The sequence below is a fragment of the Poecilia reticulata genome, linkage group LG19 (assembly GCF_000633615.1).
Source record: "Poecilia reticulata strain Guanapo linkage group LG19, Guppy_female_1.0+MT, whole genome shotgun sequence".
Lineage (NCBI taxonomy): Eukaryota > Metazoa > Chordata > Actinopteri > Cyprinodontiformes > Poeciliidae > Poecilia > Poecilia reticulata.
In genome coordinates, this window is record NC_024349.1 from 14,851,823 (window position 1) to 14,876,708 (window position 24,886).

The 24,886-nt window shown below is 37.2% G+C and overlaps 2 protein-coding genes across 3 annotated transcripts in view; both read right to left on the reverse strand.

Annotated features, from left to right (window-relative positions):
- Positions 1-18,140, reverse strand: part of ttyh2 (tweety family member 2) — a 56,612-nt gene extending 38,472 nt beyond the window's left edge. Inside the window, exon 1 of one of the 2 annotated variants that reach the window (XM_008437264.2) lies at positions 17,593-18,140. In XM_008437264.2, coding sequence (XP_008435486.1) covers positions 17,593-17,721 — 129 coding nt within the window. In that variant the 5' untranslated portion in view covers positions 17,722-18,140. The remainder of the gene's footprint in view (positions 1-17,592) is intronic. The other variant, XM_008437265.2, reaches the window with a different exon arrangement.
- A 1,513-nt stretch (positions 18,141-19,653) lies between these two features.
- On the reverse strand, positions 19,654-22,891 carry rpl38 (ribosomal protein L38). The gene is made up of 5 exons (XM_008437266.1): positions 22,844-22,891; positions 22,622-22,648; positions 22,035-22,095; positions 21,077-21,199; positions 19,654-19,723 (listed from the first exon to the last, which is right to left on the reverse strand). The coding sequence occupies exons 2-5, from the start codon at positions 22,622-22,624 to the stop codon at positions 19,698-19,700; spliced, it is 213 nt and encodes a 70-aa protein (XP_008435488.1). The 5' UTR covers positions 22,625-22,648; positions 22,844-22,891; the 3' UTR covers positions 19,654-19,697.
- Between the last annotated feature and the right edge of the window lie 1,995 nt (positions 22,892-24,886).

Genomic DNA, 24,886 nt, shown 5'->3' on the forward strand with positions numbered 1-24,886 from the left:
GGTAGAAAATTTCAGTTCAGAGAATCGGAGAATCAGAGTTAAGAGGAAAAAACCCAGGCTGTGCTGGAAGCAAGAATTTTTTCGAGCAGAGTTGCACGAAGGCAATGGCCAGGCTAGTAAGCTCACAAAGTTTCATCTCCTCCTTTAGACACAACATAATTTAATTTTCATCTTCACACGGAGCGTTCTCTTTACACATTTCCATAAACACTTTTTTTTTTTTTGGGATACACAACCGAAAACGCTTTTGGAAATGTTCTGTAAACAGGGTGTGTGACGGTCCGACCAGTAAAACAAAAGGACAAAGGCATATATAAAAAAATATTTTCTATTTATTTTTTCCAAAGAATATCTTAACAAAAAGGTTCAACAACAAATCTAAAAAAATGTAACAAAATGGGCCCAAAAGAAATCAACTGAGGCAACATAACTCAAGATAACAAACCAAAAGACTCACTTAACAATGAACACACAGAGGGATTTATACAAACAGGCTAGCCTACACAAACGAGGAGGGGTAGGGAAGGAGACAAAGACAAATAATGTATAAACATAAATGACTAATTTAAACTAAACATTTTAACTTTATCACAACTATAAAAACCAAAATAAMCTAATACCAAAAAGGTTTTAGCAATTATGCCATTAGTGGAGAGAGGCTATGCTATTAGTGGAGAGAGGCAGATTGATGTGAAACAAGTCCCCTGCTTCCAGCAGCCTGATGGATTGTTCCACTTCCTGGTTTTCTTTTGAGCCAACCCCCTTCTGCCAGCCAGTCCTTAAACTCAGCAAAACAAAATATTAATGATCTTAAATAAACATAAGGCGTTTACTAACTGTGTGCACCCAAATTAGTAAACAACCTAATGCAATAACCACCACCAAAGAAAAAGTGAAATTCTAAATATATTATCTGAAACACTTAAATACTAACACTTAGGAAAAGATGGAGGATCCTCCACAGGGTGCTATATCTTTAATATGGTAATAAACGCAAAAGTGGGGATGACTTTTCTGATCAACTTTTAGTGTTGCTAGTTGATTCTTTAGTAACTTAGAGAATAAAGGGTTTAGAAGATTTTAACAGTTTCCATGCACCATGCAGAATCCCATTAAAAAAACACTATACAAATTACCTTCAGTTGAGTCCCTTTATTAAGCAGTTAGAGAGTGAATGAAGTACTATTCTCAGACAGAGAGGCGGATGACGCAGTCTACCAAGGTGAGAGAGAAAAAAACCTGAAGCTCTCTGTCTCATCATCTGTCTCGGTCTGGATTCGGCTTGGAATGATGAAAGATTAAAGTTTTGAATGATGAAATTTGAAAGCACAACCTGAGTGTGAGCGAAATGAGCACAGCAAAGTGAGAAAAAGATTTCGGTCTCATGTGGATAATATGATTTTCAGGGAGAGGGAGTTGGGTCGCAGACACTCAGATTATTTGAATAGGGAGAAGAAGTAGGGGGGGAGGCTCAAAGGTGTCCCTGGTTTTATTACATGCAGGTCTCACATTGAGGAGGAATGACGAGTGAAATGGTGAATTACCCCAGTTTGTTTCTATTAGGCACCACGTGACTGGCTTGTTTAAATTACCTTGCTTTTGCTTGTGATTTGTCTGCAGCCACACAGTGCAAAGAGCAGAGGGCAATAGAATAGGAAAAAGGTTCATAATTGAGATGCCAGATTGAAATATAAAACATAAGATAAACTATAGGACAAAAACCCTGTTTGTGAGTCATGGGTCTTTCTGTCTTGTGAAGTTTGGAGATATAAATCAATTCAAAAATCTGTTGGATACAAAAGGGTTCTGGGAAAAAAACTCAACCAAGTCCAGCTTATTCCCTCTAAAGGAGTTATAAAACACACAAAAAGATATATTTTTCTCATCACTCTGCTCTTTCTTCTCTGTAGTCCACWGTTAAAATAATAGCTTCTGAATTATGGAGAGCCCATTTAGGATGCACACAGTGACTACACATGGTCAAACACATGCACTTACACAGAAAAGCACCGGAAAACACAAATGTGTTTTCATAGCTTCAAACCAGTACTCCATCGTTCCATTAAGTACAAAAAAAACAACAAAAAAAACACCATTTATCTTTTCCAGAGCAGAGAGCAAACAAGGATCCTGCACAATCTCAAAAGTTTTGGAAAAGAAGAGAATTCTGATAGAGACAGGATAAGATTTGAAAGATAAAAGTATTTATAAAGAGAACACATTTGTATTTTCTAGTGCTATTCTCTTTTCCATTGTCTAAATGTTGCATCCGTCCACGATTTTGACACAAATATGGAAATATCCAACAATAAACGTTAGAATTTGCTCACAAAAAGGTAACAACATGAATAGAGACCTCTGTTAATTTGAGACAAGAGAAAGTAAGGAATTTGTTTATGAAAATTAGAAATTTGCATTAATTTCCTCTATGGTTAGATGAAGCTTGCAGGTCAGACCATTAACTGCTACCTCAGGTTGGATTGAGCGGTGTCCCATTATCACCTCTGCCTTTATTGTTTACGCCGTTAATTTAAGAGGCTCTACTCTACTGTCCTCTTCCTCTTTGTTTCCTCTTTGCAGTCTCAGCAGATAAGAGGGGGGGATGTGGGGGGGTGTGGTATGCAAAAGGCTGGAGGCAACAACACAGGAAAGACAGGAAGGAAGACCTAGCCGAGCGGTTTCTGAGATCTGGGCAGCCTCAGTAGAAGGGACAGATGAGCACAAAGGCAGTGGTGACATAATTACTGGGGGAGGGATTATGTGTGTAACTCATGCTAAAAATGAGGTTGAATGGTGAGGCAGAAGATAGAACGAAGAAAAGATAAAGACAGCGATGCAAGTTAGACAAAGACACGGCAGGGTGCATGGGGGATGTGTATTTATGACGCAAAGGGACGTAGCTAAATCATCCAAATAGCTACCTCAAACACACTGATTCTTCTAGTGCTTGGCCCAGTTTCTCTATCATCTCAATCCTGTTGTAGAGACTTTGCCCGGAGGATGAAACGTTGCATAATACTACAATTTTCTTAAAATACTGAGGAAAATCATGCTGAAAACATGAAATTAAAAGCACATGACAAGACATGGTCACCATGTTACCTTACCCAATGCCAACTAACAGACTCATTTTGAAAAATAGCACTTGACATATAGTTATCAAAAGTTTTTTTTTTTTTTTTTTTTTTTTATCCATCCTATACTAACTCATGTGGCCGACGCATGACCTTTATTTGGCATTGGTGCACGTTTCCAACTCAATCGAGTAATTGAAATGGAAACAAATTGAAAAATGGYTTCCAAAACCCACAAATCTGAAGTGCGCCATCCCTTACGATGCTTTCCCTCACTAAAATATTCAGAAGTCTCCTAATTAGTGAACAAAGTCGACTCTTTCCAAAAATAGAAAGAGAATGGCAAAACTGCAAACCTACCAATGCATGGCCGTCCAGATAAACGTCCAGGCCAGGAGAGAACTAATCAAAGAAGCCAAGTATGGATAAGAAGCAGTTCAGCTGGGACAACATGTTGTTGTCCRRTCAACATGTTGATCAGACAAGGATTAGTCATACGCTTCACGAATCTTGACTCAACGGAAGAGTGGTTTTTGGAATTAATRTGTCAGGAAGCACTCAAAATAACTGTATTTATATACCAAAAACATGTGGGGACATCATATTTTGTTTTCAGCAGGAACAAAGAAGTTGATCAGAGTGGATGAAACGGATCCTACTGCACGACACAGTTCTCAGCCCTTTTTTGAATAATTYTGAAGATCATGTGTGCTTTCACTTCCACTTCACAACTATGTATTTTGTGGTGTTTTGTCACATAGAACCAAAGTAAAAAATAAAATGGAAAAAGCTCAAGTAATGTTAAGTTTTTTGAAAGGAAAATGAGGGGAAAAAAAATCCATATCAAAAATATGTGAGTTTAGTATGATTTGTTAAAATAGCTGTTATTAGAAGCRGAACAGAAGCTAGTCGCTGACACTGGGCTGTCTCTCAAAGTGAATGGAAAATCAGTGCTTGTATGAACTGATGTGTGTGACGCGAAACTAACTAGTGTGCAAAATACTCTGTGAACAAAGGGGGGAAAAAAACTAGAAACACATACAAACTAACACACAGACACACACACACACCGACAAGACAAAAGCTGATGCATAAATGAGGCAACACTGACCCGGGTCAGGAAAGAACCCAGAGGACATTTATAATCCCCAAAGGCACATCAGAGGTATGATGAAAGCCAGAGGGAGAGTGATGGCACAGATGGGACGGTGAGATAAATGGAGAGTGATCCTATAATGGCCTAATACAATGACATCTTTAAAATATGGCAAACACTAACGCATTCATAGACACACATCTGAAGCGCTTAACCAAGAGAGCATCTATTTTCTCCTAAAGTACCAGAACCACCAAGAATTACTGAAACGGCCGACATGCATATGCTAAAAGAAAAATCTGGGTAACAATAAAGCAGAAATTAAAGTAATTCATGTGTTTGATAAATATTCTGAACTAAGTTTCCTTAATATCTATTCATCTAACATTTATTTAATGTAATATTTATTTCATATTTATTTTCYTTTATATTTGTATTATAGTTTCTATCTTGATGTTTTCAACTTGACCATTAAACCAGTTAGGCACTTAAGAACAAAGCTAAGTGGTAAATTTGCACTAGCATCTGCACATCAGACATTTTAACATTAAGATGGATGTGAATCCAGAGGATGAATAAAACATCTAAGAGGATTCAAAAAGAAAAAAAAAAAATAGGAAACAATATTTTCTCCGGAATTATGTCTGATGTTAAAGCAGGCTACCACTTAAATCACGTAACATCATAAATTCAGCTTTGGGAACGAGTGAAACTAGCCAAGTTAAAAGAAAATCTCCCAGTTTTATCTTTTTTGAGTGTTCAACTCGAATTGAAAAGTGTAGGATTTCTGTCTTCCTTTCTTATAGAAAATACTCTGGTCCCACTCCTTGTGTTCAGTTGCGCTTCTTTCCAGGATCAGGTTATCCTGATCCTGGAAAGATCAGGATAACCTGATCTTTCCAGGTATCAGTGCTGCCACTGATACCGTGTTCCCTTTGTTTTTCTCTTTACCAGTGATTCCTCTCTTATACACAGACACACATCAGACACACAGATGAAATGTCACCGCTGCATCCGACATGAATAATGCATGACCTTTAGCGGCAGAGAAAAGCTAATTGTATTACGCTGCAATGATCCAAGAAAATTAACAGAGGATTAAACAATTCAGCACATAAAGGAAGACATTAGTGTTGCTTCATACAAATATTACTTTACAGATGTAATTTACCATGAATGGAAGTCATGGGGAAGGGAGTCAGTATGTGTGAATCGCAAACCCCCACCCCTAAAAAAAACCCAAACTGGTTAGCAAGAAGCTATGAATAGTTTTGAAGATTTTGTGKCACGAGTGTCCTTTATTGACAACAATCAGACAGGAAATAGGCAAAAAGATAAAAAGGAGAACACATTCAGGAAGGTTGAGAATCAAACCACYGCAGGATCCATCAAGACCTAAGTGCCTTTGTATTATTGGTCCATGCTGTTCTGCTACACCATGTACTGCCCTGAAAACACAATGCTTTTTTTAGTTGGAGTTTTCTTTTTTTTCCCACTCAGATATAATGTGTATTATTTATAGAATTCCAGAACCTGACTTGCAGGTACATCTGATCTCAGTAAATTGGAAAATGCAGTCTAATGAGGCTCATCTTTGAGATTATATAATTACCTTCTGAAAAAAAAGCAAAAAAAAAAAAAGCTTTAAGCTGGTTTTAAGCATACTTTTCATTAAGCAAACATTTCAATGTCATGATCTTTGGGTGCCTTGGTTTTCATTAGTTTTGGTTTTTTGGTCCTCTTTTTGTTGTTTATGTTTGGAAGAGCTCTCCTTACTGGGACTGTTTTTACTTAAGTCACTGTATAGCACTTTAAAAGCACTTTATTAAGAAGCCCTTTATTTAGCACTGCACTTTAAGCAGAGATTTGCACATAAATATCAATTTGCACACGAGAAGTTTTAATTGTATTTATTGAGTATTTTAGTAATTAGCATGTAGCCTTTTGTTTTGGGCTCTGCACAGCTGCTCCTCATTGACAAGAGAGGTGGTTGCCTGTGAAGGGAGGATAATTGTTACTCAGAGCAATGAGCTACTGGTGGGTCAAACTGAGCAAATGTTTGTGCATAATCTGTTAGGTGTGGAGTGCTGATATTGAGTGACTCACCTGTCTTTTCTGTGTCCTCTCCAGGGTGTTTGGACAAATACTACCCAGGGGGGTCCAGACACCATTTATAGGTTCCTATATAAAATATTTATAAAAAGTAAATTTTAATGTTCATATTTAATCAAATGTATTTAATTTAAATAGGAGGAGATTTGTGAAGTGAGAATCCCCTGTGAATTGGAGGTGGTTGGGTCCAACACAGCTGAGACTATTTAAGCCTGCCGTTTCACCTGTGAAATGATAGAGAGTTGTGTGTGTTGATGCTGTRAGAAGAATACACCCACTGCTGTTTCCACCTGACTCTGCCTCAAGTAGTCTTCCTCACCGTAAAATCCAACCGCAAAAGGTTGCCTTGTTACATGGTTATAGTGAAATGTCAAACTGGGGTTCTGTATCATCAAAGCCTGATTCTTCAATTACTCTGACTATTAAGACAAAAACTCCTGATTCGGACATGCCTCAAAATTAAATCAGTATAAAAAGTGTAAATCATTACTGGTCAAGAAAACGGTTGTGCTCATTTTACAGATTAAATTTTTTTTTTTTTTTTTTTCCTGTGGCACTCTTATTATTCAATAACAGAGCATATGAGAATGGACTAAGACATAATCTTCTGGTTACCTTTAAGACTTAGAAAAATGCTAAATTCAGTGCTGAGTAGAATATGAGCAGCTCCAAGACAAGTTATTGTGCCTCATTGTCGATTCCAGAAAGCAACCAGGGAATGCATTCAGGGGTGAGATGTGAAAGTCAGAACAACCTGGACTGGCTTTATAAAAGGACTGTGAATTTAGTGGAGACATATTTTAAAATGCTTCATCTCTGTGCATTACAGACTAAAAGCTTGACCTCAATAAGTGTTTTTTTTTTTTTTTTTTTATGAAGACTGCATCGCTGTGCCACTGTGAAGAGTAGAAAAATCAGTTGGTGACTGAAATTGGCCAATTTTACTTAAATGGTCAGAAACAAAAAATGTAACTTTTTTTTTCCAAAATCAGTGAACAMACCGACCTAAAAATAACAGAAGAAAACATTCTTCGGAATAAGTTGTAAAAAGAAAGAATCGAATGGATTAATGTAACTATGGGGAGTCAGTAAATAAGAGGAAGCTGAATATTTTAAAGCAAAGTTGCTTTGTTTCAACCTTTTGACAATATCATGTCTATCATGAAACTTGCYGGAAAAAGAAATGTTGGCATTTAAAAGACTATTAACAGGAAATAGACACATAGTTAATAATGCTAACCACTCTAATCAGGCTAATCAATAGCAGAATATACTACAGATGATTAAAAATATCATCTCTGTAATCATGTTTATTTTTCAAAAATTACAGTTAAATTGTGTTYAATCACWTATGTGTGTAATATACCCTTTCTGTTGTGGCTCACACACACAATATGATTTGGGSTCTAGTTATGATATAAATACATAATTACTGATCAGAGAAAAGTTTCTTATGGCTCATACAAAGCTACAAGAAGAAAATATGAAAAGAAATAATTTAACAACCTAACATCTGACAGTGAACAGCTTTTGAATCTTTAATATTATGCTGAACTCAGACGCTGATTATTTTTTAAATGATTTGGCAGAAAATATATTTTTTGTGATGTGGGGAAACTCTACATTTTGAACAATGCAAAAAATTAAAGTTGGTAAGCTATAAAATGTACTCCTAGGAACTAAATAACATGCTGTAATTGTTTTTGTTCATACATCAGTCAGATAACAGGAGGATTTTACTTTTAACAAAGGAGACAGTTCTTTCTGAAAAAAAAGTAACTTTTCTATAATTATTTCATAGATAAGGGTTACATACACACATGGCTGTTATGTACAGAAAAGAGAAATTAAAGTATTTTAAAATCTCAATTGAAAGATCAGAAGTTAGCCAAAATCTCTCATCAGTACATCTCTACAARAAACTGAGTGGATGGAGAATGTTTTCGGTGTCAAGCTGATACAGTAAATGCCTAAGCCTCTATTGAGAATCAATTTTAAACACACGACTCAGAAACACAATTAATAGTGAGTGAGTGTACATTCATGTGTTGCTGTACATCTCCAATGCAGGAGTAAGTTGTCTATGCGAGGAAGTCCAAAAACTTAAAGATGTGCTAAATGGAAACTAAGTGACACAAAATGTCTTCCCCCAACAGCAGGTGGCAGACAGCTGTGCGTAGGTGGGAAGGTCTCCAGGCGCTTTATGCATAAATATCGTGTGTGCGTGTGACTATGTGTAGCTGGAATGGACAGTGACATTTCTTCAACATGAAGGGGGTTAAATGGGTGTCAGGTCAGTTACTGAGCGAAGACGACATGGAGGAATGAGGCAACCCCACCTTAAAATGTCAGAGTCAGTGGGCTGCAGAAACTTTCATTTCGCTCTGTGAGGAATACGTCCCCGTGAGGTTTCACAAACATTCTTCGTTCTTTAATGCCGTGCAAAAAGTTTGTATAATCAACTTCCCTCCACAGGCTCTGGCTTAATTAGGATWTCTGATGGCTTTTTCAAATAATACTCTCAAGGCAACCTCCTCTGCCTACATTTCAACAAAGCCACCTGTGCCGACTGTTTTGCTTCCCCACTTTTGGTCTCACTGCTGCACTTGATTGAACGCCCCAGGGACCGGGACCCTTTCCAGAATAGTGCACTCCACTGGGCCGGCACACAGAAGACGCTATGAAGACTTCCTTTGAATTTGTCGCACAATCTTAGGGGTGAATGGACGCCAGGTCATTCAAAAACCAGCATAACGCAGAGTTCCAGGAATGGCCAAGTCGTAACAGGGATGGATGGAAACAAATTCAACCCGACAGTTTTGTTGGGAGTTTAACAGTCGTGTTAAATGGCCATTACCCGGCATGCTAGGGCTTTAGTTTCTGTCACAGATTTAAAACATTATCTTCTTTGGCAAGTGGATGACTGCTCAGACCTTAAAATACAGAAAAGGCGGAAGCCTGGTACTCTCCTTTGAATACTTTTAAATTAATAAGCTATACTTTTGGCCAATATAAGAAAAACCTTCCATTTTATTTTCTGATGTCCTGAAGCAGCATTTATCCCTACTACGTCTAAGAAAAATGTTTATGCATTCCTTAGTAATGCAGATTTCATTCTGACAGACTTCAAGCTTGAAACCCACCACTGTATTCAACACTTAACCAGGCACCTAATTAGGTACTTTGCTAGGTACAATTGCTTGTGAATGTAAACGGTGACTCACCCTTTCCCACAGGAGCTTCTCAAGGATGAGAACCGGCATAAGGAATAATTGGGATTCACATGACTTTGAATGTGGCGTCGTTTGAATGTGGCGTTGTTTTTGTGCCAAACAAACCGGATCTTTAGATTTTAGGGTCAGAAGTTGATGTAAAAAAAATATGGATCCATCCTGTTTTGTGTAAATGGTTCATGCAGGCGTTTGTGGTTTGTTTGTTGGGGATATTTTCTTGACACACTTTCTCGTTTTCTTTCTTTTTCAGAGCTTTGTGTAGAACAAGATTTTAGAATCTGAACAGCTTCAAGCTAATTCAGAAGAACATCAACACTTTGTCAGCTAGCAAGCAGAATGTACTGAAAACAGCTGTCAAGAACTTACAACGTGACTAAAATGATACATTTTAAAAAAGGGACTGAAATGGAATCTCATAAGTCAACTAAAAATATATCAGTTTTAAAGGTGAATATTTACACAGTTTTGCAAGTCACACTTTAAAACTCATGGTGTGCTGTCAGTAAAACCTCACACCGCAATTGCTTGAGTTGCTCTTGCATAATTGCAAGAGCAACTCAAGATGTTTCTTTGAGACATTGTAAGAAAGTCTCAAAGAAACATCTGGAGCACAAGTTTATAAAGATTGTTTTCTGACAAAACAGTGAAACAGTGATTTGGCTGAGTTGCAAAAAAGTAAGCTGTTTATTAGAAGGTTGGCAAGTTAAGTAAGCTTCTTGCAGGCTTTAGGTTGTGCCCTTTTTGCATTATTGTAAAAATATTGTTACTCAAAGTTGGAACTTGGGAATGAGAATCCAATCCTATATACTGTAAGAAACATAATTTAACTACTTTTTAGATTGGCTCTTCTTGCTTGTTTTAATTAAATCCGTTAAATGCTGTAGAACGTCTGTTAGTCAATTATAGTCAGAATTCAGTCATACCGTTGAAGCTGTGCATGGCTGTTTGCAACCTGTCCAGAGTGTATCCCACCTCTCGCCCAATGACCACTGGAGATGGGCACCAGCACCCCCACATCCCTGTACTGATAAGCGGATATGTTTGTTCTAGACAGCAATAGTCTAGAACAAACAGTCAGCTTAGGTTTAAAGTAAAAGAATGGCTTGGTATAACAGATACAGTGTGATGTTAGGTGGTAAAATATATATGAAAAACTAAACAGCAAGAGAGTAACTTGCCACTTTACCTTATGAAGGTATTATTTCAATTTCTTCAAATATAACTGCAATTTCTTTTTTTTATTATTCCAAAAAACCTTGTTGACCCTTGCCCCCTTTCTGCTTCTCCTTGAAGGCCATGCTTACGTTGACATTTCAGGAGTGCCACAAAGCCCATTAATTTGCTTTCCTTGACACCCTCCCTATCGCTGAAGCCCGAGACCCTTCCCTCAGGGAAGTCAAGGGGTCATGATTCTGACGCTACACCCCCACAACAAAGGAAACCCAACCCCCCTAAGTTTCCAGGGACGAGCATATTTCATTGTTGTTTACACTGAAGGGGAATGCGATTGCTTGAATCCACTTGTCCTAATTTGCGAAGCTTTGAGAAATGGGTGAATGTTGTTGATCTGACCTGCTTTCATTTCTAAATGACCTGAGCCATTACAAAGTACCAAACAAGTTAAATGAGAAGCCCCATTATTGTTGACAATCAAACAATGGAAGTGGTGTTAACATTGTCCAACTGAATGTTGTCAGATCAGCACGAGGGTTGCACAACCCTTTATTAGTATTGAGCTATCCAATCTAGCCAATCGCGGTGCTAGCTGGCTTCAAGTACTATCGAGACAGATAGGAGTTAATGACCTTCTGGAAAGCCAGGGGGAAAACCATGAATGCGTTCTGTATGCATGTACGACTGGGACAGGAAGCAGAGACAGAAAAAAAAAAATTCCGATCTGGAGAAGCTCAGCAAAAGTGAATCACTGATTTAACAAAGAGTTACATAGTCATCAATGCACGCAGAGGGAGGCTGAGGTGGGACAAGGAGCATGGGAATCAGAAGTGACAGATTTAAGATTGATTTTCTTGTGGAGGAGGCTATAAGAGTTGGTAAATTTCCAATGCAATTAGGGAGGCTCTGATAGCTGGAAAGATAATAGATTTTTAGCTGTTGGCACAAATATTTTTCCATTTGCCGTCACAAGCTCAAGAAAAATACCGCCGACCAGACGGTTAGCGCATTTAGTTGCTAAATCAAAATATAATCTTGAGGATTACATTTTGTCGATAAAGATAATGATTTAAAATAATAACTTAAAAGAAAATACCCTCCTAAATTCATGCCTGTTTTCTTATAGCCTACAATGGCTCTGATGAAACCATTTGAATTGGCAGAGGAAGGAAAGAGTGAAGGGAATGATGATCTGGATATATATATATAAAAAAAAAAACATAAAAGTGAAGGAAAAGGGACAAAAGGCCTGGAATCCAGACTGTCTGGATGCACTCAACTGGGCTGCTTTCTTCAGAAAATTACTGCAGAAAAATCTCATGAGGTAGAATAATCAAGTAAAGAGAGTGTTTGCTCCTGTAATTGAATAGTACTTTATGTCTGTGGGGTTTTCATGTATTTCACATCCTCATAAACTGCATTAACTAACAAGAGAGACATTTTCTGCAGAGACATGTCAGAGGTGAACATTACACAATTCAAAATTGCCATGTTACATCCACAAATCACAACCCTTTGTAATCACACAAAATTGCAGGAAACTCATTTTAAATACAGTCCTGAGTGACCCATCAGCAGTTCTTCCGAGTTTTATGTACACACTTAATTTCTTTCTCCTAGRCTCCAAATTTTAGCTATACGTTATGATCACAAATTATGTTTGTTTTACAAAGTACTACAAAGGAGACTCATGATGGAATGGCTGTGTTGGCCGTTGTCATTAGCAAGAAGTGCATGTCAGATTCACAAAGCAGGAAGTGGAGAGAAAAAAAGAGCAGTCAGATGGACACAAACCTTCTGACCTACACATGACATCTGCCTCAACACACACAATAAATCCAGAATAAACTAGGCCTCTGTTCTATTTTGGACAAGCTTTTTTCAGTTTTTGTCCTCTTTCTTTATTTTTGGACAAGCTTTTTTCAGTTTTTGTCCTCTATCTATTCTCAAGGCTTCAGCACTAGGAGTGATGGAGCAGAAACATATATTTCTACCTCTGACTGATCTGGTGGAGGACTGAAAGAAACATGGTATTTTCACTAAACGATTACCGTCAGGGAACAGGATCTAGGTTTTAAGTAATCAAGCTTACAACATGGAGAACAATAAGTAAGCCCTTAACACAGCAGTTCCTGTGTGATGGTATGAGAGTGGTTTGGTTACAAAGCTGCTTTTTATTCAGACGTGGCTTTTTATTCAGAAGTCAGCAGGATGAAATCCCCCCACATATATAACTACTAGATAAAAAGGGAATACCCTAATTATTGTCAGAAGACATAAATTAGAGAAAATTTTCAGGCAGACGTTACTGACATCACTGCTACCACACACACACACGCACACACAATGCACACAGAAATTCAGACAAAGAACAGTAGAGGACCCCAACCTCTGAAATTCCTTCAAATTTCATGGAAAGAAGCCAAGACAGGACTTTTTGCCAACGTCACAATTGGCCAATTACAATTCCTCTGACAGAGCATGTGTCCTGGGTTGTAGCCATCGCCAAGTTTCTCAATACGATCCGCAGAGGCAGCCAAACAAACCTCCACTCAGCAGTTTTTGTACAATAGAATGAGCTCAACATTAGACRAGTCAGTTGAGGCTCACATGTGGCTCCATTACACTGAATTCTTTACCAATAAACAATGCGGAAACTCATCTGGGCTACAGTCAGTCACTTCAGGGAAAAACGGAAAAGTGCTATGAACACCATAAAAACAAGATACAAGTCAGATCATGAAAACAAAACAGTTTGACAGGTATGGCACAGGAATTYTTCGTGATCAAACAACAGAGAAAAGGTTTTAACTGTGGGGCAGAAGGTATTTATGCATGGGTTTCAACATTTTTTTTCAAATAACGATCTGGAAGCTGTGGCATGTGTTTGTATTCAGTTCCAACTGAGTAAATACTTTGCAGAACAACCTTTTGTTTCACTTACAGCTATACGTGTTACAGAGTTTGTCTCTATTACCTCTTTGCAAAAAGCTGAAAYTAAATCACATTTAAAGAGCAGCTCATATGTCCACTGATCCCCTGTGAGCTGTGGGTTTYTAACTTTACTGAAATGTATATAAACCTCAGCCTTCTATCTAGCACCATTGCAAAATTACAAGCCSATCTCTAACCTTCCATTCATCAGCAAAGTGTTATAAAAAAAAAATGTGTGTTTTAAATAGCTTTCCGACAGTGATCAACCGCTTTGATGTCTTTTGGTTTCTGGCTTCTGTGCTCATCAGAGTACGTAGACTGCCCTTGTCAAAGTGTTCAATGACAATCACATAAATACAGACTGTGAAAGAACCCCAACGTTGCTTCTGCATGACATTTAGCACGGCATTCGACACTTTYGTCCATGATATATTATTGAAGTGACTGKKGTTCCATTTATTCAATATCTACATGCTCCTGCTAGCTCAGATTGCTACGACTAAGATAAGTTACCATGCAGGTGGTACACAGCGCTAGACTTCAATTTCACCAGGTGAATATGAACACATTAAAATTCGGAGCAGATGCATAGAACAAATCCGTGAGAGGACGTGCAATAGCTTCCTTCACCTGAACAGAAARAAATTGTGTATAGTGATTTACAAAGACCTGAACTTTCAGAGGCACATAAAGACAATAACAAAGTCAGCCTTCTGTCACCTTATGAACATTGCAAGTATTAAAGAACTAATGTCCCAGCAAGATCTAGAGAAACTCATCCATAAGTTTGTCTTCAGGCAAACTGATCACTGCAACAGTGTCTTCACAGGTCAGACAGTGGCAGCTGATCCAGRGCGCTGCTACTTGTGTTCTCACGAAAACTAGGAAAGTAGAGCACATAATGCCAGTTTTAAASTYCGTACACTGGCTCCCTGTGATTCAGAGAATAGACTTTGAAAGTTGCCTTTTATTAATAACAACTGTAACGTCACAGACGGTAGAGTGCCTCTCAACCTGTAATCATTTTCTTTTGCTTTGAAACTGCAATATTGTTTTGTCTCATTTGCTTTTTTWAATTTTGTTTTWATCATAAAAAACACTTTGGATTGCCCTTTTGCTGAAAATGTGCCATGCACACATAAATTTCAGGGTAACCCTAAGGAGGTTGAAAGTTGAAACTACAGTTACGATGTAGATGAGTAAATGGATAGAGGAAGCCAGATTGTTTTGATGGGAAGGAAAGTGAAATAGACTTTGAAAAGACAGTAGTTGGGGGTTTCCCACCAACCAAGYGACTGACTGCACTCGGATGGCTTTTTTTTTTCACAAAGAAGTAATTTTCACCTGCTGAGAAACACCATCCTTCCCACCGACACCCCATGGCCATGAGTGCAAGTCTCAGAGGATCCGAGAATTGAAACTAGCAGCAAGAGAAGATAAAAAAAAAAAAAAACATGTTTCCTTTCTCTGTCTCATTCTGCAAACACCAAAAGAGACAAAAATTCGATTTGGATGAGCTTATATGAGAAGAACAGAAAATAAATYATTGCGATTCCTAATAAGACCRAATAAATATTAGGTTCCCKACTGATGRTAAAACATTACTTTAGTGCTTTAAATCGAAGATACTGAGTAACAGACTCTAAACCCAATGAGTTTGTGGGAAAACACAAATTTAGCGTGCAAACATTTGGGAATTCTTCAACACTAAAGTAACATAGCTGTGACAACTTTAAAGTCTTTATTCTAAAATGAACTATACTGCAGCCAAATACAAGAAACAATACAATTATGTTTGCTATTCAGAACTCAATGTGCAGTTTAAGAGAAAAGATTCCAAACAGCAGCCATCAAAGTTAAACAGGTTCACCTCAAAGTTATCARTGACAAAGTTCATTTATGTAGTAAGTCAATTCWAAAAGGGAAAYTTCTTTACTGTATAGCGCCTGAAAATTCCATTTTATTTTAGGTATAGATTTTGTTAAATAAGAAAGAAGTACATATTACTCAAAAGTAAATGTCTACTTTACAAAYCATATGCAGTCTGTCCTACCCTTACTCAACACAGSGTTGTGAGTCCATRAAAAGAATTTGAGTTTTATAGTTAAAAAAAAGTAAATAAACAAATTAAAAAATCCAAGACATAATGTCCAACGCTGAGTTAAGAGTAAGAGATTCATTGCAGCGTGTGATACTGGAATGTCCAGTGAAGGCTTGCTTTGAACTGACCATCAAACAAACAATTTATTTCCTGGCTGGTGGAGTCTGCCTGGGTTGTCTTCTATTCAAGACCATAGTTCATACATTATAAGCAGAAACTAGAAGMATGACCAGTCGGGTTTCCAATTCACCTCACTCAGCTCTGAAAGTTAGGATTATAACATTTTGTTCATTAAAGCAAACTYACTTCCTGAATGACAAAGTCCTCTTTCACTCTACTCTTTGGTCTAGTCTAGTGCAACATGTAAGGCACATATTTATTTCCCACACCACAAAGGGCTTAGCTATATTCACCTTACATCACCAGCGACTAAATATAAGCGGTCTGTTCTGCCTTGATAGTGTCAGAATATGTGGGTTTAGGAAGCTGATGAGTAAGGAGCTGATTTCCTGTGGCTTTGTCATGCAGACTATGATTAAGTTGGTGCAGTTTATTTTTTGATTCCTGTGAAAATACATTTTAATGGCAAATGTGGAACCTTGAACCTATCTGAGAAAAGAACACGTCTGAACATYGGAAGGGCCACAAAACCCGAGTTCTGGAGACTCCTGAGCCAACGTTCTGCAGAAATCAACTTAAATGTCACTTATTCTCAGCGGGAYGAAACTACTCGCACTAAAGGAAGCTGGGCTGTAACCTTAAGAAAATTAAAGAGAGATATATTTAAATATTCATGGGACTAAAAATGTTCATGGTTTGAGCTTTACTCATCCAAAAATCAATCCCAGTCCACATAAAGGGCGTGTGAAATATTCCTGCTACAGCATGTGGAGATGGGAATCAGTTTAACTCCCCTGGCAGCATTTCCCACAAGTATGGCTTAATGCTCTTTAGTGGTGAAATGCCATAAGAAGGTCTTTAAGAGAGATCACAAAGCTTGCAGCTCATAATTTATGACTAGTTTTTAGGTCTAGATCACAAAATAAATGATTCACTCTCTTTGATGATTTCCTCATGTGAATACTGGTAGTTCAGAGACTTTGTGGGGAATTTTACAGTTATTAATGGTAAGTTTAATTTCTACTTGCATACTCAAAAAGGAACAGTAGGGAGCTACAGGAGCGCAATAGGATTCTCATTCAAACTGGTTCAGTTAATCATCCAATTATCGGGTGGGAGAATTTGTCCACATGGCAACTGTTAATTGATTACTCCATAAACAACCAAATAGCTACAATAAATGTTTGCGGTTTTGCAATAAGTTATGGGACCCAGGAAAGGTGAAACAGTCATCTGGACAGAGTAGACCAAGACAAGGTAGTAACATCATGTCATGGGAATACTGACACTGACATGCTTGTGTGTCCCTGCTTGTGTGTCAACAGGGACACACAAGCAGGGCAGGGTTAAAACAGAATGCTTTAAATCAAAGCCACTTCAAGTGTTAAAATGGTCCAGTCAAAGTTCAGACCTTAATCAGGTTGAAAATCTGAGGTAAGACTTGAAAATTATGTCTTACAGGCAATGGATGGAAATGTCACAACTTTCAGACTGACAACCAGGTGTCAACTGCTTCCCATTTTAAAATTAAACACTCTTTTGTCTTAGACTGTCATGTTAAATACCTGTAAAACACTAAGGAGTTTGTAATTAACCATTGTGAAAAAGTTAGAGGTATGAAAAATCTATACATTTTCTGTATCTAATGACAATCTCCTATAAACTCAAGCGTTGTGTACCCCACTCACAAGGATATGCCCACAACCTATATTTTGAGTCCCACTTGTATCTCGTCTTTGCTCTACTGACCTGCTGGTAGTTCTCATCTTCCGGCTGGAAGCTCTTGTCAGTGGGCTGAAATCTAAGGTTGATGTGGGGGAAATTGTGAAGCCAGTAAGTCCACCAGGGCGCAATGTAATCCACTCGAGTCAAAGACATCCCTGACCGGACTGGGAATATAAAAAAAAAAAAAAAAAAAAAAAAAAGTTGGGCTGCAGCCTGGATGATTAGCCTCTCTCTCAATCCTTGAAGCGGGCGGTCTGGTCTGCAGCCCCGAGATCTTAATCAAGTCTCACATGAAACAAAGACAACGATATAAGCATGCTCAGTTTAACCAGCAACTCCAGCCTGAAGAGAGGGGAATAAAGAAAACATGGGCTAAAACACAAATCCAGCTCAGGCGGCAGGGGTGACGTAAACTGAAGCCCGGGGAGGATTTTCTTAAAAATTTCCTTTCAAAAGAATCCAGTCACTCTGCACTCATGTCTCCTTGTCCGAGGATCTTCACACACTATCCGACCGACAGCTGCTCCAAACAGCACTGTCAGCAACGGGAGCGCGCACTGATAGTGAGGGACAAGAAGCGACACGGGAGCGCGTTTACTTCGGTCTCTGCAAGGAGTTATTGACCTGATCTCTAGAAAATAACTATATATTAAACCCACGGCTAAACGGTTATCAGACTATCATGGATTTGTTTTGTGCCATTATACGGTCGCTTTATTTGTTTATGTGGATTTAGTAGCTGCACTGCCATCTAGCGGTGAAATGAGATACTTACAAGGAGAGGCGCCTCCAGAAAGCTATGGCAAAGGAGGTCAGATGGGGTGTCTTGAAAGTTTCGTGGTGGTATACCAAAACCAACATAAAATATTTTTTTTCAATTTATTGTGATCCTGCTGAGCCAGAAGTAAATGATGGATTAAAAAGTAACATGGAATAAAAAACTCATTCGTGTTAGCTTTTCTTTTGGGGTAGATTCATAAAGACAGATGTTCACTAAATACTTGGTAAGGGTGAATTTTGGGGTGGTGCGGCATGGTGAAAAGAATCAGAAACCCATGATTTTCCAATGCTATTGTTCAGATACCAAAAATTTTCAGTTTATGAAAATCAAGTGTAGAAAAAGATTGAATGGATTAACTTATTTCTAAAGTTGTGCAATGTTTACACAGAAAAAAACAAGCTGCTATTAGAACCCCAAAAACCAGACTAACTATACATCAGGGAACAGGCTTTTTACCGAAATGTTGTTCAACAGAAATTTTGGTAAATAGAAATTGTTCTTAGTTTGTGCATTACCTCTGACAACACACAATGCACATTTTAGTGCTTTGATATTTGTAAAGGCATCAAGACCCCAACAAGTCAATACCAACATGGCAAAAATATTTCCATCGCATCATCCCACAGTTTAAAGTTTTCTAAAAAGGTGCAAAGGGCCAGAGAATATCCCTTTTGACTGTATGGAACATTTATCCTAAGGACCCTGTGGCTATGCACCAGCTTGCTGAAAAAGTGAACAGTGCTTCACATAAGCTGGAAGCATCAAGCTGCAAAAACCTGTTTCACAAGTTTGCAATCTTCCACCAGCATGTATGTTCAGCGGTCAACTGCAGGTTGAGCAGCCAGCCAAACCAATGCACCAGTTAATAACTTATCACAAGCCCATTTATGATCAGAAAAGTAGATTTAGTCCGGAATTGATCACATTTACTTTAAACATAGGGGGTCTACTCTGTATTTTTGGCAGTCTTTATCAAAATGTAAGAAACCTTAAAACTCAAATTCAGCAGCAGTAATAAATGTATCATCTCAGACCATGGAGTACTTTGAGATACATTTGTAAATACTGTGATTTTAGTTCAAGTCTGAAAACAATAAGGATGTCTTTTGCATACATCTTGCACCTTCTTTTAAGGAATATAAACTTTTAAATGCAAATATTTACTCTACAAGTCTAACAAAAACACCAATAGTAAAATGTTGAAAATGTTTCCTACTCAAYACCTTAATCTTGTTAGCATGACTGTGACTGGAAATATTTAACATAAAAGTATGGCAGAAAAGTTTAAAAAACACACAAAGTAATCTTTTTTTTCCATTTTTATTACAATTATCTGTACATCTTGGATTTACTTCAGCTCCTTGACAGCCAGACCTGTAAAAGAAAAAAAAAAAAAGGTTAGAAAATATTTAACTATAGACCATGTCAAGATGGCGGCTAATTTCTGCAGTAGAAAATTAGATTTTGTTTGTCCGAATAAAATAAGGTTCTGCTAGGCCTTCTGATGAATACTTAACTGGGGTTTCAAATAAGGATTAAAAAATATAACCCTATTAAAACCTGATTAATCCAACATATTGGTTTACACGTGTTGTGAATCTTTCATGTACTTTCTATCTTCAGGCAAGACCTTGGGTATAATTTGAATTGAATTGCAGACATCAAATCCCTTCAAGATGATGATTGGAAAACATGTTTTTAATAAAAATAAACATTAAATGTTTAATTTGTATCTGTTGTAAGCACAGTAAGAACCTGCAAGAAACCTGCACTTTCACAGATTTATTTTTAATCCACATATATTTGCACTCTTAAACCCACTATTTAGTAGTTTGGTAAAAGTAAAGACTTTCAAACTCAAACGGTATAGAATCTTCCAGTCTTCTTACACAAATCATGTTTTTGTACTAGTGGATGACAAAAACATTACAGCTCACTAAATATTTAATCCAGACATCCCTTTGTAATTGAAAACATTGCATACACAGCCACCACAGCGATGACTGATTCTTGATGTATGGCTCTGTTTAAAATCCAATACTAAAATCAATGTCAAAGTTTTGTCCTTTTTGGAATGTAAATGTCAAAAGGACGACAATAAATATTAATGATAGAAAAAAATACTATTTTTACGACAAAAATGGTATTCCTTAAAATAATTAATGTTAGTCGCAGAGGTTATTCAGATTCGCTTTTATTCTGAAAACTGGTTGTTTTGCTTTGACTTTCAGCTGACTCAAACTACAGGGTTCCACTGAATTATATTGTAACATGTCTACTGCACCAGTTACCCCAATTGAATCTGTCACTAGTTTTACGACACCGAACCATTAAAGCATTTTTAGTGAAGAAAAAAAAAAAAAAACACTAACTTGACTTAAGGTACAAATTGTGCCACACTTACTTTGGGTTATTTTCCTGCCCAGTGAACATAATGAGTTTTTCCATAAACTCAATGAATTTTTGTTTGTGTTCTGAAACTCATTACTTAGTTGGGTATTAAGAGAATTTGTAAGAAAGCATATGTTTATTTCTTGAATTGTTTCTCAACAAGCTGGTGGGGAAAAACGTTTGACTGAACACGTCCTCTTTAAAGAAGTCAGTTACATTTTCCAAAGCTTTCTACAAATAAATCGCAATACTGCCAGAGTTAATTTTTTTATTCTAACTGGGATTTCTTTGTGAAAAGACAAGGACATGCTGCCAAATACCTTCATTATTACTGACCTGGGGGCAGGGACTGTTTGAGCTTCTCTGCCTTCTCCTTATCTGTGATGACCAATGTGTACAGGTATCTGCTGCAGCGCACCTTGAACTTCACGTTGTCCTTGTTCTTCTTGATCTTGACGGCTGAGCGGCACAAATGGAAATACTTTTCAATTAATCTTGCAGTTAAAGTTGCAAAAAGGTCTTGCGAACTTGATATTCAAGGTTTCAATCCTTAATCCTTTACCAGTTTCATTACATGCTACTGGCTCTCACCAAAAGGTGAAACGCTTGGAATATTTTAGAAATAAAAACCTGGAAATTATCAGTTTTGGCCCAAAACCTTCATAAGTCAATTATATAAAGCTGAAAAAGAATTTAATTTTTCAGCATCACAAGAACAGTAATATATACAAATAAGCAAAAGAATGCAAACTTCTGCAGCCAAGTGATTAACGGAATGGCGCTTTGCTAATCATAACTTTCTCTCAGCACTTTTACATTAGAGCCATATTCAAACATGCATGTACTGACAACCAGACCAAAAGACAACATGAGGCTTCTACAGAACCATCAAAACCCTTGGTGAAGAAAAAAAAAAAAAAGCCCTTTCTTTAATAAGACATGTTTTTGGGATGCTGCAGAAACCCACTTTGAAATAAGAGGCATTTTTAGAGGCAAAATGACAAGGCAGCAGACCTGATCAAAAATATTTAATTTCTTTCACTTGCTACCTTTTTTGGGTTGGAGTGAATGTCTGTGTTGCCAGTCTCTTGATTCAATGAAGAGGCTGCATCAGTGACGAATTACATTTTTACAAATTTAACTAAAAGCAGCAGCAACAGGGAACATCTTGACTTGACATTTAGCTTGCAGTCTTGCCAGCCTTAAATTATGACATGGAACTATTGCAGTGTTTTTGTCATACAAAAACATAATAAGCTCGATCTACTGCAAGTTGCTGGCAGTGTTAACTTACACTTAGCATCCTTCCTCCTGGCTGTCAGCAGGAAATCTTTGATTTCTTCGATCTTGCGAGGCTACAAACAAATGGTACAAAGAAATTAGCAACAACAAAACATCTGGAAGCACCGACTCGAACTGATTGAGTTCATTTGTGAGTGGACCGGTGGAACTGAAGTTTCTGTTTAAATCCAAAACCCAGCACTTGGTCCATCCTTTATTCTTGCAAGTTTGTGAAATGCATCACCGACACTTCAGCCTGTGATGTTTGGACTTCTTGCTGCGTTCAAATAGCATATTTAACTGATGTTTCTAGCTTTGACCAAACCTCTAACTTCTAGCTACTAAATAAATATTATAATTAACATCAATACGAAGCGCTTAAAAGCGCGAAAACGTGACTAAAATGCTGCACGGCCCATTGGTGGATCCAAGAGCTACGTCTTGCTAATGCTAACTTCCAATGCTAATGTCATTTACGCCCAAATAATTTTCTCACCAAACCAAAACTTAAGCATCCCAAGAACCCACAGGTAACAAAATATAGCTAACAACCTTATAAGCAATACTATTTATGCGTTTAAATAGGATAAATATCCTCACCATGTTGCCGTGTGAGCGGACTGAAGCCTGTGGAAGGAAAGATAAATCCAACAATCAGATTACAGAGAAAAATAGCCTTAAGAATAAAATGTGTACACCACGATTATAATAAAAGACTATATAATTCAATTCCGTAAGTTAGAAATTGGAGGGTATGATTGAAAAAGAGGATGGATGAAGATTTATTCGGTAAATTTGTCCGTGTGTGAACGTAAAACTCACTCAGTCAGCCAGTGAGGGGACGAAAAGGGGCGGGACTTCCGGTTCAACAACATTTTATATCTCCGTATGGCAAGCGCCAGACACCAAAAATATTCAAAAGCGAACTAACAATTTCGTTGTATCGTTTCTGTTAACAATAAAACGCAGTGTTTTATTTTTATTCAAGCTGACTACCACGGTACAACAAACTACAGCATTTCTGTTGAGCACTTTATTTATTTATTTACTCAAAAAATTCAAGTGACAATTTGTGTTTTTTTTGTCCAGAAGCCTGAAAAAGACGAACATAGAGCTCAAACACCCTTTCAATCAATAAGTTTAAAACGGAAATGAATTTTTGTGACAGATTGTTACTATGCAAGAACTAAAGCACTTTTTCTGGCTACACTGATGACTAAAATTGGGTAGCATTGTTTTAAAATATCACCCTGAAGAGTTAATATTTTCAATTATCAAACTAGTGCAATTCCATTTATAGATTTTTTTAGCAAGGCACTCCTCATATACCAATCATCTGGAAATGTATGCAAATTTTTGTATATGTAAAGAATGTAGTTCATAAGGCCATTTTAAGAAGGATAGTGTTTCTTTATTCTTCATTCCATTCATTACTTTTCAATTCTTTGAACAGAAATATAGGACATAGCCTAGCAATAGTATTTCCTTATGTGTATTTCCTTACACTTATCTGTAATTTTATCTCAACAAAAAAGCAGCTCCAGAAGTTCATTAAAGAACAAACAGCATCAGAAAGTCAAAACACAGCAGGCAAGTCAGGGGTAAAAAATTACAGCAGAGTTCAGGGTTTAAATTTAACATCAAGAACAAATTTATAGAACACATTCCATGCTGTCAATATTTAACTAGTAAAAAAACCCACTTGTAAAACTTTAAGTACATCTCATGATTCAACTGTTTGTTTTGTCAATAGTCTGATTTATCCGTCTAGCATCGCACATTAAATGTGAAGGCATTCTGGCCCACTATTCTCACCACTTTGTTTGATTCCATATAACTTAGCAGACATTTGTTTCCATGCTGATGTAGACTTACTACTGATCAATTAAAAAAATATTGTGCTGTTAGTTAGTTCAAACTTTATTTCACCAGGTAAAACATTAGGAGCAATTTCTCATTTAGAAGATGTTGATGACGAGGCAGTCTGGGCCAACCTTCAGTTGCCAAACATATAGTCTCACCTTTGGCTGTCTTCAAACACAGAAACATTTTGTTAAAAATGCCGCTGCATTAGTTGATATTTTTTCTCTTCTAGTTTCTATAGAAGCAGCAAGGATGTACACTAGTTTTGTCCCCACACACACCGTTTCCTCTCTCTTTAATAAAAATGGAAGTTGCTGTATAGTTCAATTTGAAATAGTTTACAACTTGATAAATATCAAATAATTTATTATTATATGTTTCGCACATGTAAAATAAAAAAAAAACTGACATAGGATGTACTTTCTTTTAATAGGTGTTAAAATAGTCTTTCCAGACTAATCTTGCAGTAGCAAGAGAACCACAACAACACTAAAGTTTGCAGAAAAGTCACCGTCAAGATTAAAAAATGATCGAACGTGTACATGAACGTTTTTTCTGTGATTTATTATTTGAATTGTATATTTTAAGATAAYGATGAACAGCAAATCAGCTTTTGGAAAGAGAGAGAGAGAGAAAAAAATAAATCCAACATCTACCTCCTACACTGAGCACATTATCATGGTCTTGTTGACTTATGAGTTCAATTACACCTTCCGGTCCAAATAGATAAATCTAAATGCTGCTCCAGTAAAAAGCCTTTGGGTATATACATTTTCACTCCAAGGGTACTCTCATTTATTATCTCCAAAAACTGAAAGGAAAAAGTGCATTTCTCTAGCAGTATCTTGTAGTTAATGAGCCAGTTCTGCGATATTGTCTGGTAAGCTCAATGGAGCTAAATTTATTATATTGTGTCTTGTTTAGGGGGATGTTTGGCTTTGTAATTTTGTGCACATAGATTTTATTTTAGAGGATTTTTGTGACTCAGAAGATAGCAATATA

Coding starts and splice junctions, on each gene's coding strand:
- rpl38 (XM_008437266.1), bottom strand. Junction 21,200..22,034: donor CAGGAGGAAGGATGCTAAGT/GTAAGTTAACAC, acceptor TGTGCCGCTCAG/CCGTCAAGATCAAGAAGAAC. Junction 19,724..21,076: donor CAAACAGTCCCTGCCCCCAG/GTCAGTAATAAT, acceptor TTTCTTTTACAG/GTCTGGCTGTCAAGGAGCTG.